The 18,015-nt window shown below is 42.4% G+C and overlaps 1 protein-coding gene across 1 annotated transcript in view; it reads left to right on the forward strand.

Annotated features, from left to right (window-relative positions):
* The window catches only part of NOM1 (nucleolar protein with MIF4G domain 1), a 285,471-nt gene that overhangs the window by 234,530 nt on the left and 32,926 nt on the right, over positions 1 to 18,015 (forward strand). The window contains exon 10 of the mRNA XM_086941491.1: positions 15,674 to 15,783. Within this exon, the coding sequence (XP_086797617.1) occupies positions 15,674 to 15,783 (110 nt within the window). The remainder of the gene's footprint in view (positions 1 to 15,673; positions 15,784 to 18,015) is intronic.

The following is an 18,015-nucleotide window of genomic DNA, read 5'->3' on the forward strand; positions in this document are numbered from 1 at the left end:
ACGATGTGCGCTATAACAACAAGAAAGTCCAGCGGGACTTGCAAATTTATTCAATAATTCAATAATCAGTTTGAAGAACAATAAACCAGTGGGACACAGTCCTGTATCCACAACGCTTACATAAACTTGGAGACAATACAAACACATGGGATATATCAGGCAAGTAACCAAAAATGGAGCAAGAAAAGGAAACTCTACAATGTGCTTGCTTCACATATGCGGGGAACAAAACAGATTATGCACATAATAGTGAACTAGTGTTAAGCCCACATATCATGTCGACGGCGTTACGATCCATTCAAGAATGGTGGATCATCATCAGGACTACCATTGTCTGCCTGATTAAAAGCATTAGGACGAGGAGAGCTGCCACAATAAGTCCAAGGCGCTGGGGTGGAATTGGTCACAGCTAACTAGCCGTAGAGTGCTGGCGTGCTTGTGCCGAGTAACCTGGAGGGGATGAAGCAGTAGGCTCGGCACCGCAGTTAAAAGGGTCTGAAGTTAAAATATCAGGATAGTGGTGCTGGGATCCTGGTAGCGCTACAGCTGGGGGCGATAACTTATGGAAGTTGCCACGTGGATTTATGGTCAAGGATGCGACGCGTCTCGAATATGAGGCACGGATCTGTAAAGCCGGTGGGGGTTCAAGGGAGTAGGGGACCCGTGTGTTCGGCTATTAGTAGAGCTGAGTAGGTTCCTTCGTCCTCGATGGAACGACAGGAGACGTCCCCAGCTGTAGCGCTACCAGGATCCCCGCACCACTATCCTGATATTTTAACTTCAGACCCTTTTAACTGCGGTGCCGAGCCTACTGCTTCATCCCCTCCAGGTTACTCGGCACAAGCACGCCAGCACTCTACGGCTAGTTAGCTGTGACCAATTCCACCCCAGCGCCTTGGACTTATTGTGGCAGCTCTCCTCGTCCTAATGCTTTTAATCAGGCAGACAATGGTAGTCCTGATGATGATCCACCATTCTTGAATGGATCGAAACGCCGTCGACATGATATGTGGGCTTAACACTAGTTCACTATTAGGTGCATAATCTGTTTTGTTCCCTGCATATGTGAAGCAAGCACATTGTAGAGTTTCCTTTCCTTGCTCCATTTTTGGTTACTTGCCTGATATATCCCATGTGTTTGTATTGTCTCCAAGTTTATGTAAGCGTTGTGGATACAGGACTGTCCCCCACTGGTTTATTGTTCTTCAAACTGATTATTGAATTATTGAATACATTTGCAAGTCCGGCTGGACTTTCTTGTTGTTATAGCGCACATCGTGGCCTATAATTATTACAATCTTCAATTTTTGTGTCAAGGGCCGTTGTTTTTCGTAAAAGTTGATACCCCAGGTCCTTGCCTACCTAGAGGGTTCCCTTGTTTTTTATAGTAGGATTATGCTAGTGAGGCAGTGTTTCTAACACAAGATGGGGGCGGCAGCAGCCAAATATTATATCATAGAAAACAACCCTTCAGCACTTTACTTAAAAATATTGGTTGCTTTCATTGAAGTAGTCAAAATAACGTAGTAGCTGTATTTCTTGTTTTGAGCCTTCTAAAGTTGGTCTGCCAGAAAGTGCGGTCAATTCTCCAATGTATTTGATGTATGAGGGCATGTTTAATTTCCATGTTTCAATGTTAGCCCGAAACCGTTCCCAGGATGCTTGTTTCCGGTCCAGGAAAGACATGGCTTGGCAGTTCGGGCTGGACTGTTCCCATGAGGCACAGGGTCAAGACTGATTTACATATAGCTGTGTCTGAACTGGGGTGGCAAAGTGAGCTAAAGAATGATGATGGATTCAAGCCAGATCTGTGACGGGGGGTGAGTGTTTGAAAAGTTTCAGCACTCCGTCCATCATCTCCTTGTGTTTGCTTTGTTCGCCCTAAGTTGGCAGGGTATGCCCAGACGTGGGTCCCTTGCTCACTTTGCCACTGGATTCAAGCTAGCCTGGCTGATGAGGGCTGTTAGCCCAAAAACATTCCCAGGATGTTTGTTTCCGGTCCAGGGAAGACATGGCTTGGCAGTTCGGCTGGACTGTTCCCATGAGGCACAGGGTCAAGACTGACTTACATATAGCTGTGTCTAAACTGGGGTGCAAAGTGAGCTAAAGAATGATGATGGATTCAATCCAGATCATTGACTGGGGGTGAGTGTTTGAAAAGTGTCAGCACTCCGTCCATCATCACCTTGTGTTTGCCTTCAATGTTTTTTTTTTGGTCATCATCAAAAAAAGGTTTTCCTCTGTGTTCTCATCCCTGGGGCATATTCCTGAAAAATAATCGATTCGGGGACCTGTAGCATCCAAATAATAACTTGTTAGGTTAGAATTCCTGCAGGTGGTTTCGACATAGAGTTCTGTGCACCATATCTACTCCATCTATACTTCCATGATTAGAAAAGAGCTTCAGTATAATGCCTCCACAAAACCTTCCATTTGATTCTTTCTGGGTTTGTTGATGAGCGCTTAAGATAGTCAAGATCATGTCTAATCCCTAACTCTGTGTCTGTAAATTTCACTTTTTGTTGAACTACCAGCTAATAAACGTCCATTAAAAGCAATGAATTAGACTGCACATTGTCTTCTTTTAGCTTACCCACATCTTGCCATAACCTTTTCACACATGTGCAAGTGTGCCTATTTTGTCTCCAAATGTTTTTCTATGAAGTTGCTAAAACTTAGATTCTGAATGTTATTGTTGGCTAACTAGAGAATTGTTTAGAGAACATTTGTTTGTGACAAATTGCCTTTCCTGCTTGTGTATCACTGTGACTGTTGTGTTCCTTCTGAGGATTATAAATCTGCATCCCCTCACGTCCATGGAGTTTCAATTCTATAATTCAAGAGTGGTCTAGCATATTATATTTTTTAAGCAACAGTTTCAGTTGAGCAGCAAGTGGTTGACTCTCCTCGAAGGTTGGAAATTATTTTTATTTAATCTTCTTTAAGTATAACCATCCAAAGATGGACCTTCAAGTGGGCCTTTTTCCTACTGCTGTCTAATGTGACACTCTTTTTTTTTTAAATTTAAAAAATTTTTTTTATTGAGAGTTCATACCAGAAAATACATATACATAAATGCGTACATAAAAACATAAATAGATACGTAAAATTATACCATCAATAAAAGAACAGAAAGAATAATAAACAATAAACAGTAATCAATAGACAGGTTAAATAACTACAATACCAGTAAATCATTCATTTGACCTTTTTGCTGTCCTCCAAGTAGCTACTGGGGCCCAAAGTCGCTTACCCATATCCCTTATCTTCGCTCCCTTTAAATCATATAGTGCTTCCTCAATGTTATGTATACCCAACATTCTGCACATCCACATTTGAAAAGTAGGAGCTTCTGTATCCTTCCAGGCTGCACTTATTAAAATCCTAAGGACTGCTACAGAGATGAAAACTAAAGCTTCGGCCTCAGTACACATATTTAATTTCACATCACATCCAATAATTATCAGAGTAGGGGATAGATTAATTTTGACGTCAAGTAGCCCCTCTAAAAACGGCACTATTTCAGTTTTAATACTTTTTAGTTTTTCACACCCATAGAACATATGTATAAGATCGGCTGGACCATTTCCACATCTGGGGTGTTGGACAGGCCCCATGAAGGGCTCGCTCCCTCCCCGCATGACAGGGCCGGACACCGGCTCTCCAGGTGCTACCCACAGAAGCCACCCGCAACCGGTCCCCTACGGGACGCCTGCACCCGGACATCTCTGTATCACTGGCCCGGGCCACCGTCAGCACCATTGCCCGGCCCAGCCGCCATCTTGGACACTGCACCACGAGGCCGCGTGGCCTCAGCTCGACCCCAACCCTGGGCCTGGCCAGGCCCCGACATCCCGGCACCACCATCCACCCAGGAGGTGAACGGACCACTTGGCAGGTCAATGGGAGAAAGGAGTGTCGATGGCTCTCCCCCGCCAGGTGCCGATCGCCCCCAGCCTCCCCGGGCGCTGGCTCCACCCCCCTGCTGGGTGTCTGGACTCCCTCATCCCAGACCTCCCGACCTCCAAGTGCGAGGGTCCGGACATCAAAGGGCGCCAGACCTATAACTGAGGCAGCTCCAGAGCAGGAAGGCAGTTGTATCCTGGAGTCGAGAGACACCGTGAAGAACTCATCCTTGACGGACTGCTGGCGCTGCCGCAGCCCTGCCTTGTGAACTGTCGTCCTGCCTGCTGGCGCTGCCGCGGCCTTCTGCAACCTTCATCCTCGTGGGACCTGCTGGCGCTGCCGCGGCCCGTCGCAACCTTCATCCTCGTGGGGACCTGCTGGCGCTGCCGCGGCCTCTTGCAACCATCATCTTCGTCGGGACCTGCTGGCGCTGCCGCGGCCCGTTGCTACCTACGACCTCCCCGGGACCTGCTGGCGCTGCCGCGGCCCGACCTTCCCGAACGCCGAGCTCGAGGATTGTGAGCTACCATCGTCTCATCTCAATACCAGATTGGTAACAAGACTGTCCCGCTACCCCCTTTCCCTTCCAGAGACTAGAATTGAGAGGATCCTCGTGTCCTGATCTCATTGTACCGTACTACCTTACTTCAAGAACTGCCTATAAAGAGCGTTAACCTTAGCTTTGTGTGGTGTCCATCTGTGGGGGGGAAGTTACTTGTCTGTACGATCGCTGGAGACGGCCCTCACCGGAGGCCTCTCCCCTTGTCCTCGGCCGACCCTCCAGGTCTCCGTCTAACATGGGGCAGTTACTATCTGCCGTTTTCCCCCAAGAGAATAATTTTTCCGGAGTATAGTATAGATTGAACAGTGTTTTGTAGTGTTGGGCCCTGAGATTCGAAGAGCGCAGAAACCTCTTATCCATTGCTAGTGCCTTATCAAGATCTACTTCGGGATCCCCCAATTTTTTGGAACCGGCGGTTTCCATTTTTCCTATATCGTCTATCGTTGCATCATTAAATATTTTATATATATATCCCTAATTCTATGGCCCCCCGACTTCAGATACTCAATTAATTCAAATCTCCCCAGCAAAGTGATACGTGGCCTAATTGATTTAATTCTATTGACAATCTGTAGGCATTTAAACTCTTGATAACCTTGTAGTGAATAATGTTGCGTAAGTTCTTCAAGTGTCCTACAGTGATCTCTAATCATTATTTGCCCCAACTCCACAATGCCCTGACTCTCCCAATGACTCCACGCTCCATCCCTACTAAGGTTTGGAAAGAGTGTTGAGTTCCAAAGCGGTGTGCTGTGATGGATAGTGGGTATATCTAGGATTTTTTTAACAGTTTTCCATATATACCATACGTCTTCAAGCGTCTTGAATCCAATTTCCTTGTAATAGCTCCTATGAGTTCTCCTTAATAAGAGCCCTACGGCTTCACTTCCCACCAATAGCTGAAAAATTGATGGTATCACCGCCTGCCTGAGGGTTGGGCCCCCCGGATGAAATAGGATAGCCATGTCTGTTAGGAGACATGCGAAATGATAGCTCTTGATATCTGGCAATCCCAACCCTCCTCTATCTTGTGGTAATGACATATATCTATTAGATCGCCTTATTTTACCATATTGCCACAAAATTTCATGAATATAACCTCAATCTTCTTAATAATCTCATCAATTTTAAATGGGAATGACCTTAATTTGTAAAGCACCTTGGGAATCATTGTCATTTTTATGACGTTAGCCCTCCCAATCAATGACAGCTGTAATGAATCCATTCTTTTTAGTTCTGTTTCCATCGAATGGATAAGCGGTGTGTAATTATTGTCAATTATTCTTCCTGGTTCTGCATTTATTATTATTCCCAAGTAAACTACAGATTCTAGGTATCTACCGTCCAACTTGGCTATTTTTTTGGAACATAATATTTGTGTTTTGTCCACATTTAGTCGGTAACCCGACACATCTCCAAACTGACCGGTTGTATTAACTACCTCCCTCATAGCTGACTCTGGGTCTTTTGTGATGACTGCTAAGTCATCCGCATATGCGAGAAGTTTAGTCTGATACCCATTTGATATTACTGGTTTAATAACCGCACTATTCATTAATTGTGTGATTAAGGGGTCTATATAGAGCGCGAACAAGATTGGAGAGCATGGGCAACCCTGTCTCGTACCCCTTGTTATGTTGATCCTATCTGATCTTTCCCCCATTGATTGAATTCTTGCCGTAGGTGATGAATACATAGCCTGAATGGCTTGACAGAACCTAGGACCAAATCCCCTTGCCTCCAGAACCTTCCATAGAAAACTCCATCTGACGCGATCAAATGCCTTCTCCGCATTGAGGAGGATCATTGCAACCTCCTCCCCCCTAGCAGCACCGATGTCAAATAAGGTGATAGCTCTCCTAATATGATCTGTGGTTCCCCTCCCTGGGATAAACCCATGCTGCCAGGGGGAAACCAAGGACGCAATGACCCTCCCCACACGAGTGGCCATAATTTTTGCATATAACTTGTTGTCACTGTTGATCAATGATATTGGTCTGTAGGAGCCCGGGTTGGTCTTTGGTTTCCCTTTTTTGTGAAAGATCACTATATTTGTTTCTTGCCAGGACTCGGGTATTATTCCAGTATTCATAACGCCATTAAATAGATCTAAAAGCATTGGTGTTGTTTCCTCCCTTAGACTTTTGTATAGCTCTACCAGTATAGCATCTGGGCCCGCGGCCTTTCCGCTTGCCAGGTCTTGCAGAGCTTCCAATACCTCATTGTGATATCTTGTTCCAGAGATTCGATCTGGGCCTGTTTTAGCTTACTACCCATGTCTAGCCAGCTTATATTTGGGGCCTCTACACCTGCTTCCTCCTGATATAAATCTTGATAGAATTTCCTAAACACCTCCAAAATTTCACCTGATTTATCGTATATGTGGCCCTGAGTCTAATGTGACACTCATTGTTGTTCATTTTACTTTCATTTTAATAATACTATATTTACCTGCCAATTGATGGCGCTGGCATATATTATGTGGGTCTTGAAGATTTTCGGCAACCAAATCTCAAGATGCTCAAGTAAATGTGTAGCATCTCCCCAAGTCCTCCATTCTACATATCCTCTTTCTCGCTCAGCCAGTGGCACCCTGCCAGCGTTGGGAATCAGACCAGTTTTAATTGGTCAGTGGTAGTTTTCCTGAATACTTGGTAGCTGCCATCTTGATAATAAGGCAAAATGATGACCACTCTGGATGCAGCTTTCTTAGGGTTGAAACTCTTATTTTACGTGGGGAGCGTGGCCGTGAGTTTCGCGGCTCACTCAGAGGTAATTATGGTTGGTTCATGTGAAAGGGAGCGAGGTCTAAGGAGGTAAGGAATGTTTCTATCATTCATTTTTTTTCTTTTTTCATATAAGGTCTGAAAGGTGAGACTTATTGGCTATGCCAATGCATGTTGCATTAGTTACCACATCCTTTGATGTGGACCAATCAATGGCTTGCAACTGCTCTGCAAACCACTGACTCATGCCATTCCCTTCCCAACTGAAATTTGATATGGATGACTTAGTCCATTTTGGGAGTCAGAAAGGCTTTTCTGACTTTAAAAGTGACTAAGTACATATTTTAAAGCAATTTTGCAGTCCAGAACCATGTAATTTTGCAAATCACATGACTTGTTATTGCAGAATGGCTTTGTGCATCTAGCTCTTAATATTAAGACTGTAATGACATGCCTCCATGCTCCAATTGACGATGCCATCCTGTGCTGGATTATGCTAGTGAGGCAGTGTTTCTAACACAAGATGGGGGCGGCAGCAGCCAAATATTATATCATAGAAAACAACCCTTCAGCACTTTACTTAAAAATATTGGTTGCTTTCATTGAAGTAGTCAAAATAACGTAGTAGCTGTATTTCTTGTTTTGAGCCTTCTAAAGTTTGTCTGCCAGAAAGTGCGGTCAATTCTCCAATGTCTTTGATGTATGATGGCATGTTTAATTTCCATGTTTCAATGTTAGCCCGAAACCGTTCCCAGGATGCTTGTTTCCGGTCCAGGAAAGACATGGCTTGGCAGTTCGGGCTGGACTGTTCCCATGAGGCACAGGGTCAAGACTGATTTACATATAGCTGTGTCTGAACTGGGGTGGCAAAGTGAGCTAAAGAATGATGATGGAGTCAACCCAGATCTGTGACGGGGAGTGAGTGTTTGAAAAGTGTCAGCACTCCGTCCATCATCTCCTTTGCCTTCAATGTTTTTTTTTTGGTCATCATCAAAAAAAGGTTTTCCTCTGTGTTCTCATCCCTGGGGCATAGTCATGAAAAATAATCGATTCGGGTACCTGTAGCATCCAAATAATAACTTGTTAGGTTAGAAGTCCTGCAGGTGGTTTCGACATAGAGTTCTGTGCACCATATCTACTCCACCATCTATACTTCCATGATTAGAAAAGAGCTTCAGTATAATGCCTCCACAAAACCTTCCATTTGATTCTTTCTGGATTGGTTGATGAGCGCTTAAGATAGTCAAGATCATGCCTAATCCCTAACTCTGTGTCTGTAAATTTCACTTTTTGTTGAACTACCAGCTAATAAACGTCCATTAAAAGCAATGAATTAGACTGCACATTGTCTTCTTTTAGCTTACCCACATCTTGCCTTAACCTTTTCACACATCTGCAAGTGTGCCTATTTTGCCTCCAAATGTTTTTCTATGAAGTTGCTAAAACTTAGATTCTGAATGTTATTGTTGGCTAACTAGAGAATTGTTTAGAGAACATTTGTTTGTGACAAATTGCCTTTCCTGCTTGTGTATCACTGTGACTGTTGTGTTCCTTCTGAGGATTATAAATCTGCATCCCTTCACGTCCATGGAGTTTCAATTCTATAATTCAAGAGTGGTCTAGCATATTATATTTTTTAAGCAACAGTTTCAGTTGAGCAGCAAGTGGTTGACTCTCCTCGAAGGTTGGAAATTATTTTTATTTAATCTTCTTTAAGTATAACCATCCAAAGATGGACCTCCAAGTGGGCCTTTTTCCTACTGCTGTCTAATGTGACACTCATTGTTGTTCATTTTACTTTCATTTTAATATTACTATATTTACCTGCCAATTGATGGCGGTGGCATATATTATGTGGGTCTTGAAGAAGATTTTCGGCAACCAAATCTCAAGATGCTCAAGTAAATGTGTAGCATCTCCCCAAGTCCTCCATTCTACATATCCTCTTTCTCGCTCTGCCAGTGGCACCCTGCCAGCGTTAGGAATCAGACCAGTTTTAATTGGTGGTAGTTTTCCTGAATACTTGGTAGCTGCCATCTTGATAATAAGGCAAAATGATGACCACTCTGGATGCAGCTTTCTTAGGGCCCTTTGTCAAACATCCAAGAGCCCATTCTTTGCTTAAATGGTTCAGCGTTTGAGGAAAGGAGATATTGAACAATGTGCCCAAAAGAGCTTGTCAAGTGATGTCAAGGACACGAGAGATATCATCAATATCGTGGAATCTCTGACTTTTAACCCTGACAAGCAGTGGCTAGCAACTATGGATATAGAGGCTCTCTATTCAAATATTCCGCAACCAGGAGCCGTCCAAGCTGTCTCCTGGTTCATTGACACTTATCAAATTGATTGTCCAAAAAATTTCATTCTGGATTGCCTAAAAATAGTACCATCAGAGAATACCTTTGACTTTAATGGCTCCCTCTACCAACAAACCATGGGCGTCAGCATGGGTGCCTCATGCGCGCCAACTGTAGCCAATATCTATATGGCCCAATTTGAGTCCAAATTCATTTACAATGAAATTGCCCCCTTTAGCGAGTCGATTTCATCATGGGCTCGCTATATAGATGATATTTTTTTCATCTGGACGTCAGAAACAGAACCACTATCCACCTTTGTGTCATGGCTTAACTTATGTGACAAAAACATGCACTTCACTGTAACATCTAGCCAAACATGTGTTGAGTTCCTAGACATTAACATCATTAGTAAGAACAACCGCCTCAGTGTAGACCTGTATGTGAAGCCGACCGCCCGCAACACGTTACTGCACTACACTAGTTACCACCCTAAAACCCAAAAGTCTAGCATCCCTTTCAGTCAGTTCCTCCGTGTTCACTTCCCCCCCAGAACTACCAGGAAGCTCCAGCAATCTACTCCAACCCCAACCAATTCTTAGTGACGCGCCATGCACAATACTGGCGCGACTAGAAGAAATACCTATCTTCAACTTAAGCAGCAAACCCCTCTCCCCCATTACAGAAAAGCTATTAACCAAGGGGCTGTCCTTTGTCCCTCATTGCAACATCAATAGATTTGAACTGTTCAAAGATCTCATGACCTTCTTCAGGAAGATCAGACTTCAAAACTTCTTTGAGGCCAATACTACAGAAGCAGAAAATTCCACCAATTTATCAGGTCTAAAACCGGCATCTACCTTTCTACCCACCCTAGAACAAGTATCGCCGGAAATCGCTACATTTGAGCACGTAGTGTACAACAAACTCACAGCGGCCACTAAATATATACCCCCTCCCAGTTACAACATCTCTCATGAGGAACACCAAGCACTCGTAGAACTAAAAACAGATAAAGACATTACAATCAAATGTTGCGACAAAGGGGGAGGTATAGTGGTAATAGACACTAACCAATACATATTGAACATGGAGAAACTATTACACAACACTGACCACTATATCCCAGTCCGAAAAGACCCCACTAAAAGAGTTCAATCGGCGATTCTGTCTTTAACAACTAAAGCCCTTGACGATAATGTGATCTGCGAAAAGGAATGGCAATTTCTCAATGTTCGCCAACCCAAATGGCAGCAATATATGGAGTCCCAAAGATACACAAAAACAGTCATGACCCACCATACAGACCCATAGTCTCCACCATTGGATCCATTACCGAGCCTCTATCAAAATACATTGATACCATCTTAAGGCCCCATATACCTAAAACTCCGTCCCATGTCAAGGACACGAGAGATATCATCAATATCGTGGAATCTCTGACTTTTAACCCTGACAAGCAGTGGCTAGCAACTATGGATATAGAGGCTCTCTATTCAAATATTCCGCAACCAGGAGCCGTCCAAGCTGTCTCCTGGTTCATTGACACTTATCAAATTGATTGTCCAAAAAATTTCATTCTGGATTGCCTAAAAATAGTACTATCAGAGAATACCTTTGACTTTAATGGCTCCCTCTACCAACAAACCATGGGCGTCAGCATGGGTGCCTCATGCGCGCCAACTGTAGCCAATATCTATATGGCCCAATTTGAGTCCAAATTCATTTACAATGAAATTGCCCCCTTTAGCGAGTCGATTTCATCATGGGCTCGCTATATAGATGATATTTTTTTCATCTGGACGTCAGAAACAGAACCACTATCCACCTTTGTGTCATGGCTTAACTTATGTGACAAAAACATGCACTTCACTGTAACATCTAGCCAAACATGTGTTGAGTTCCTAGACATTAACATCATTAGTAAGAACAACCGAATCAGTGTAGACCTGTATGTGAAGCCGACCGCCCGCAACACGTTACTGCACTACACTAGTTACCACCCTAAAACCCAAAAGTCTAGCATCCCTTTCAGTCAGTTCCTCCGGGTTCGAAGGAACTGCTCTTCAGTCACAGACTTTGACAGAAGAGCAACTGATATGAAACTCAAATTCATATCTCGTGGATACCCCAAACGTCTAGTACGCGAGTCATACAAAAGAGCAAGGTTCTTTGACAGACAGCACTTATTGACACCCCAAATCAAAGAACCACAATCCAAAATGGTCTTTGTGACCAGACACTCCACCATGAATGCGAAGCTCCAACACATCATATTCTCTAATTGGCACATCCTGAATGCAACAAAACCGAAAGAAAACCAACTCCCCAAGCCAATGTTTGCTTATAGGAAAAACAAAAACCTAAAAGATCTGGTAGTAAGATCAAGAATGGAACCTAACAAAACAGCCTCCGCACAAAGAACGCTCACTGACTTAAGCCCAGTAATAGGCAACTACAAGTGCCTGGATTGTGCTGCCTGTGAATTTGCAATAGAAACCAAAGAGCTAAATTATAATAACTGCAACATCCGTTCCCGAACTCTTACCAATTGTAAAACCACCAATGTGGTCTATCTCCTACTTTGCCCATGTAACAATGGCTATCTAGGCGAAACAGCACGGATGATGTCCACACGCCTGTCAGAACACAGATCAGCCATTCGCACAGGCAAAACACAGGCCCCCCTAGTCAAACACTACCAAGAAGCCAAACATACCCCCAACGATATTCGTTGGTTTATCCTGGAAAAAATCCATAAAACGTCTGGCACACTTAGTACACAGGTGCGCAAATGCCGCGAAGTATATTGGATTTTCACCTTAAACACCTATCAAAACGGCATGAATAACGAAATCCCATGGGACCAAGTACTGAAATACAACTATGGTTAAAAAGATGACCCAAAGTCCCATCTGTTCGGACAGGCATTGACTTTCACCCCTACTCAGAAACTTCATGTTTCTGTTCATTGTCTGCTCTTTTACTTCAGCAAATCAATATAAATTTCCCTTGCAGATCTGACCAAACGCAAAAGAATTAGACTCATCATTCCCTTCACCCTTCCAATATGTCCGCCAATTTTCAGTAGTGTTACAGGACGTCGTGCAACATAGTCCGTCATCGATTTCGAGGCCGCTCTAGACGTGCCAACCACTTTCCCCCCTACTTAGAAACTTCATGTTTCTGTTCATTGTCTGCTCTTTTATTTCAGCAAATCAATATAAATTTCCCTTGCAGATCAGTACAAACGCATAAGAATTAAACCCATTATTCCTTTCACCCTTCCAATATGTCCGCCAATTTTCAGTGGTGTTACAGGACGTCGTGCAACATAGTCCGTCATCGATTTCGAGGCCGCTCTAGACGCGCCAACCACTGAAATCGACCTCAAGGGTTTATATACGATCGGCGCCTTCTATTCCTTGCAACCCTTGGCCCTACCAGGTCAGACGCCAGCAGACCCCACAATCGGAATGCGAACGAGAGACAAGTATTAGGTAAGCACCCTTGGTACAGGTCCATGCTCGATTAAACAGCGCCCATTTACGCTACCCCAAACACAGCCTAACAATAACTGTTAGCTCTGTGTCTCTATTTTTTGCTGCACAGATTGTCCCCGCACCGCCTCCAATATGACAGTCAACTAAACATTAGAAATTTACAGACCCCCAGTGAAGACATAGTGGACGCGGTCTAAAGGTAACCAGCTTCAAATATATACCCGTTTTTTACTGCTGTTTTAGAACAATACGTCGTTCTAATGCGCTGCTTATATTCCTTCTGGCATACAGATTGTCAGCGCTGCTAGAAACACACAGACCCCTAATTGCAAAATACAGTGGACGCAACTTAAAGGTAATCAGTTGGAAACAAATACCTGTTTAACACCACTGTTATAAATAGCATGCCATCCTAACACGCTGTCACCACTTATATTCCTTGTGACATACAGATTGTCAATACAACAAGAAACGTCCAAAAGACCCCCACCCAGAGAATTTATGAGCCCACCCTACAGGTATTTATTGCGCCTCTAGCACCATGATTGGCAGCATCTCCCCTCTCGAGCTAATACCACTAACAATTTACCATAAATGTCTTCTAACATTTAGGTTACCGGCGTAATATCTCCTATGCGCTTGGAATATGTATACCCTGTAATTTTACAAGACTATCTCTACAGGTAATATTGCCACGTTGCTCCACTCTTTGAATCTTTAAATACCAATATGACTCATAAAATTCGCCCCCCTGTTCTTCTCATTTAACAGCTCAACAATATTGAAGCGCTAACCTATTTAACAAAAGGTCCACGAAAATAGACAAATAATACAGGTATTCGCTCGTTCATCACGTAATTCTTTTACCTAATCTCTTTGTATCTCCATTTCTGTGAATTACTAAATTTCATCTGTTAATCATGTCTGTTTGCAGCGCTCAAGCCTTAATCACACAGTACCTCGTAGGTCCAGTCTTCTCTCTCCCCCTTCCCCTGTTGTGAGAATCGGCACCATCGATCTACTCAGGTACATACAAGTTTCTTCACATGTCCCCATCTTGCCGTTTTCCCTCCCTTTTTTCCCCTCTTCCCCCCACTCGCACACTCCCAAACCTTCATCTGCCTATTCCTACCTGCACACTGTTAGCGCACTGTGTCTTTTTGTAAAGGGGTATTTATTACTCAGAAAGCTGTCTGAATAACCACCCCATGTGTCCGTCCCTATCTCATAGCCCCCGTACTGTAGCTTGCTATTCAGCAATACAAAAAGACCAGAATTGTACCAGTTTAAATGAGCACCCAGTTGTATATAATTGTAAATATTAGGACAGGTTTGAGACTCTTTATAGGCATTACTGTCATGTCATGCATCACTGTACAAATGTATCACATGATATTTCTCTCTGTATTTTAACATGTAAATATTTCAGGGCATTTCAAGGACACTGACAAGCACCACTATTGTTTATAGTTTTCTATATGTATAGGTCCATTTGGATACCCACATGGCTCCCTGATGAAGGCCCTCAGCCGAAACGCGCGTAGATGTCATACCTAGCCATGTTTTTATGTACAGTGTGCTGAAACAATATTGTACTCCACTTTCTAGCATAAATGAACTACTCTAAAATGTATATAGGATGCAATAATATGTGTACATATGTAGATTAAAAAGTCACATGTATAGTGGAGATATGCACATGACAAGTACTTATAATAAAATAATGATGTTTTTTATTAGAATAACATTTGAATAAAATAAAAGTCACAATTTTGTATCACACATCTTGCTCTCTGCCAGTTCTTGCTGTCAATTGTCCGTCCCTGCCCTCCTCTTTAAACCAGTTCCTAATTATCTTTCTTTCAAATACTATACCTATCCCGAATTAGGAACTCTAGTCGGGGATACCCCTCTTTTCTTACACATATAAGTGATGATTCACAGCCTGACCACAAAGCTCGATTTTTCAAATAGATCACTTACCCCCTTCTTTGGTCCCCTCTTTGTTTGTTTTCCATGCCTGGGGCCTTGAAGGGGTGGTTGCAGCACTCTTATTACCCTGTCAGTAGTGGCTTATAAAATGGTGCCTCTTTATTCTTAGCCAGCAATGTCAAACAAGAATAACTTCTTTCATGTTCTTTCTCAAATTCAGTTTAAAGAATTACAAAATGCGTTTAATACTGTCACTTTAACATCTAACAATGACTTTAATGAGTGTTGACACTGGTTCACCTGGCATTAATTTTATATTTCACCTAATTGGGCAGTTCTACGATTTTACTACTTTTTAAATTACCTCTGAGTATTGTATATTGATGTAATGTTTTTCACTGTTCTATCTATCATCACGGGTGCTGCAAGCACTTTTTCTTTTGCGCCGGCTGTGAGCGATCCATAATTCAGATTGAGAGTAATTGAACGTTTGCAGGAAAGCTGTGAAACCCTAATTTACGGTTGAAAGCAGAGGGGAGATTTTCAGATAATGGTGTATTGTAAAATGATGTAGTATAATCTCTATTTTGCAAGGCAGCTAAATTGTACTTGGCCAATGACATATTTCTTTGACATTTATTAAATTGGATAATTTTAAGATTTTCTCTTATTAAATACATATAAAACGGGTGCAGTAAAATTACCAAATCATTTAAAAATAGCTTTTTTTCCTTCCTTGCTTAGGTAATAGAGTTCAGTGAGCTGGATAAAACAAAAGTCTCCTTCTTGCGTCAAGTTCTTTATAAGTTGCTGATGGAAGCTGAGGTTGAAGAACTTTCTCGCATCTTTGGAAGGCAAGTTATTGGTAACAGTTGATGTTTTCAATTGCAAAAGTGGGCACTTCATGTGAGTATGACCACATAAATTGTGCGATAAGAATAACAGATCTGTCTCCGAAGTGATGAGTGGAAAGCCAACAACAGTTTTATCTTTGGTAGTCATGGAAATTAGTCTTCTCACTTCTCCATATTTATAAACACTTGTATTAATTTATCCCATTATTTGTCATTTAGTGGAACAGTAGGGAGTATCTGGAAATATACTTCTTCTAGTGTGTGCAGAAGACTTGCTTATTTCCCCCTTATTAGAAAATTATTTCTACCATGCCGGGGTGCAATTCACATGCACTGGAACTACAGTCAATTTGCTTTGTTGTACCCCCATTCTCTCAGTGGCTTGCAGTTGTCCAACTGAAGAGCCTGTTTGCTGAACAGCTCAAGGATGTTAATGTGAGGTCCGGATGACATTAATGATTCCTTGCGCTGTGTCATATAGGGGAGATAAATTATCCAGAAAACTGTCCACTGCTCCATATTTCACACAGCACCTATGAACTACCGCCATAGTCTGATCCACAGCTGTCCATCCAGACACACCAATATTATTAATTTAAGCTCTCTATCACTTCACTTCACACTTAAGCACAGGAACAGATGACAGCACAGCTCTAGCCATCGCCAACACCAACCAGACGCATCCAATCTAGGGGACACCACCACCCACACTCCTTCCAGCCCTATAGTGTAGTATGCTATTCATCCATAAATAAACTTCGACACTACATCAGGGGGTATGAATATATATATATATAATCCAATTTTGTATTTAATGGAATGCACTTCTTTTTACACTTTGATATGAGGACATAGACATAACAGTGTGTACATTTGGTTTACTTCCAACATATGATATTCTTCACTTAGCTGTGCTAACTATTTATTAACACTCTGAGCACTAAGCATTTCACATGACCATTACTGCATTCATGCAGATACTCTGAATCATGTACTGAGTTTAAGTCATATCTGACTAATAGGAATTTAGTTATTTATTTTATATATTTATATATTTATTCCTATGTCCATACACTATTGCGTACTTTACACAACAAGATTTGCACTCTATTTTGGTATTTATACTAAATAGGTTTCCAGATCTGATTGTTTACATATTGCAATCTTGCACCTCAATCGTTTGGCATTTTGCACAAAACTTTGTGGCACTTTAATGCGGAATTTTGCACATTTAAGCTCAATTCGTTATTTGCCCATTCGATCTTCATGCGTTATTTGCACTAATAACAACCAGTATAGACTAACACAGTAATGAAATAATAATTTTTTGGTCATTGCATTCATGCTTTTACATATTTTAAATATACATTTTTCTGCTTATATTGCTCAGACTAATGTCAATATGGATTTAACTGTTATTTGTTTTTATCCATTTTACATTAAGCACCAACCTGTGAAATTTTTGAAATGTTTTGGTAGACAGACTTTATATGTTTTTTACTGAGTAGTATGTCCTCACTCTTCACTATCACGTGGTTAGAGAAAAAAATGTGCCTGAAAAAAACTAAGGAACAGTTGTTATTTAAATGGTGAACAGTTCATTGACTGACGATCTGTGAGCAAGGGCGGATGCCCGAAACGCGTCAGATTTTGGTAACTCGATCTTAATAAATACCTGTGCCCAAAGGAAACGCTGGATTTGCGTGGTTTCTCTATCGCGTCGGCGGCGTGGTGGGATACTGCAGCTGATGTATTCAAATTCGGAAGGTGATTGCTTCTGAGGCAAATCCACTCCCCAAAAGCCGGCTGCCGTGTGCAATCAGTCTTTTCTCGTTCTGCTAAAGAAATTCTTCAACGGCAGCCCCCGTATTTGGATGGATTAAGTGACTCGAGTCGAGAGGTTAGGACAGCGGCGCCGTTCTTAACATCAAAAGGCGTTTTGCTCGTAAAAAAAAACCCCGGCGTTGAGTGTTCCTGACATTTTCTACGGTAGGGAGGAGTTAACGGCACTAGCGGCAAGACTCTGGGAGCACAACTCAGCTCGGGTCTTTTACCGCGTTTGTGATCTTCTAAGTTATTAAGAGTTCACCACCATGTCAGCTGAGATTCTACGTGGGAGAGATGCGGCGGCTGCTGCACTCTTCTCAAACCTACCGAAAGTGATTTCCAGCTCTGGAGCGAGCAACAAAAATCAACCCAGTGAAAATGACAATTCTAATGAAAACCAAATAA

The sequence above is a fragment of the Lissotriton vulgaris genome, chromosome 10, assembly GCF_964263255.1.
Source record: "Lissotriton vulgaris chromosome 10, aLisVul1.2, whole genome shotgun sequence".
Classification (NCBI taxonomy): Eukaryota; Metazoa; Chordata; class Amphibia; order Caudata; family Salamandridae; genus Lissotriton; species Lissotriton vulgaris.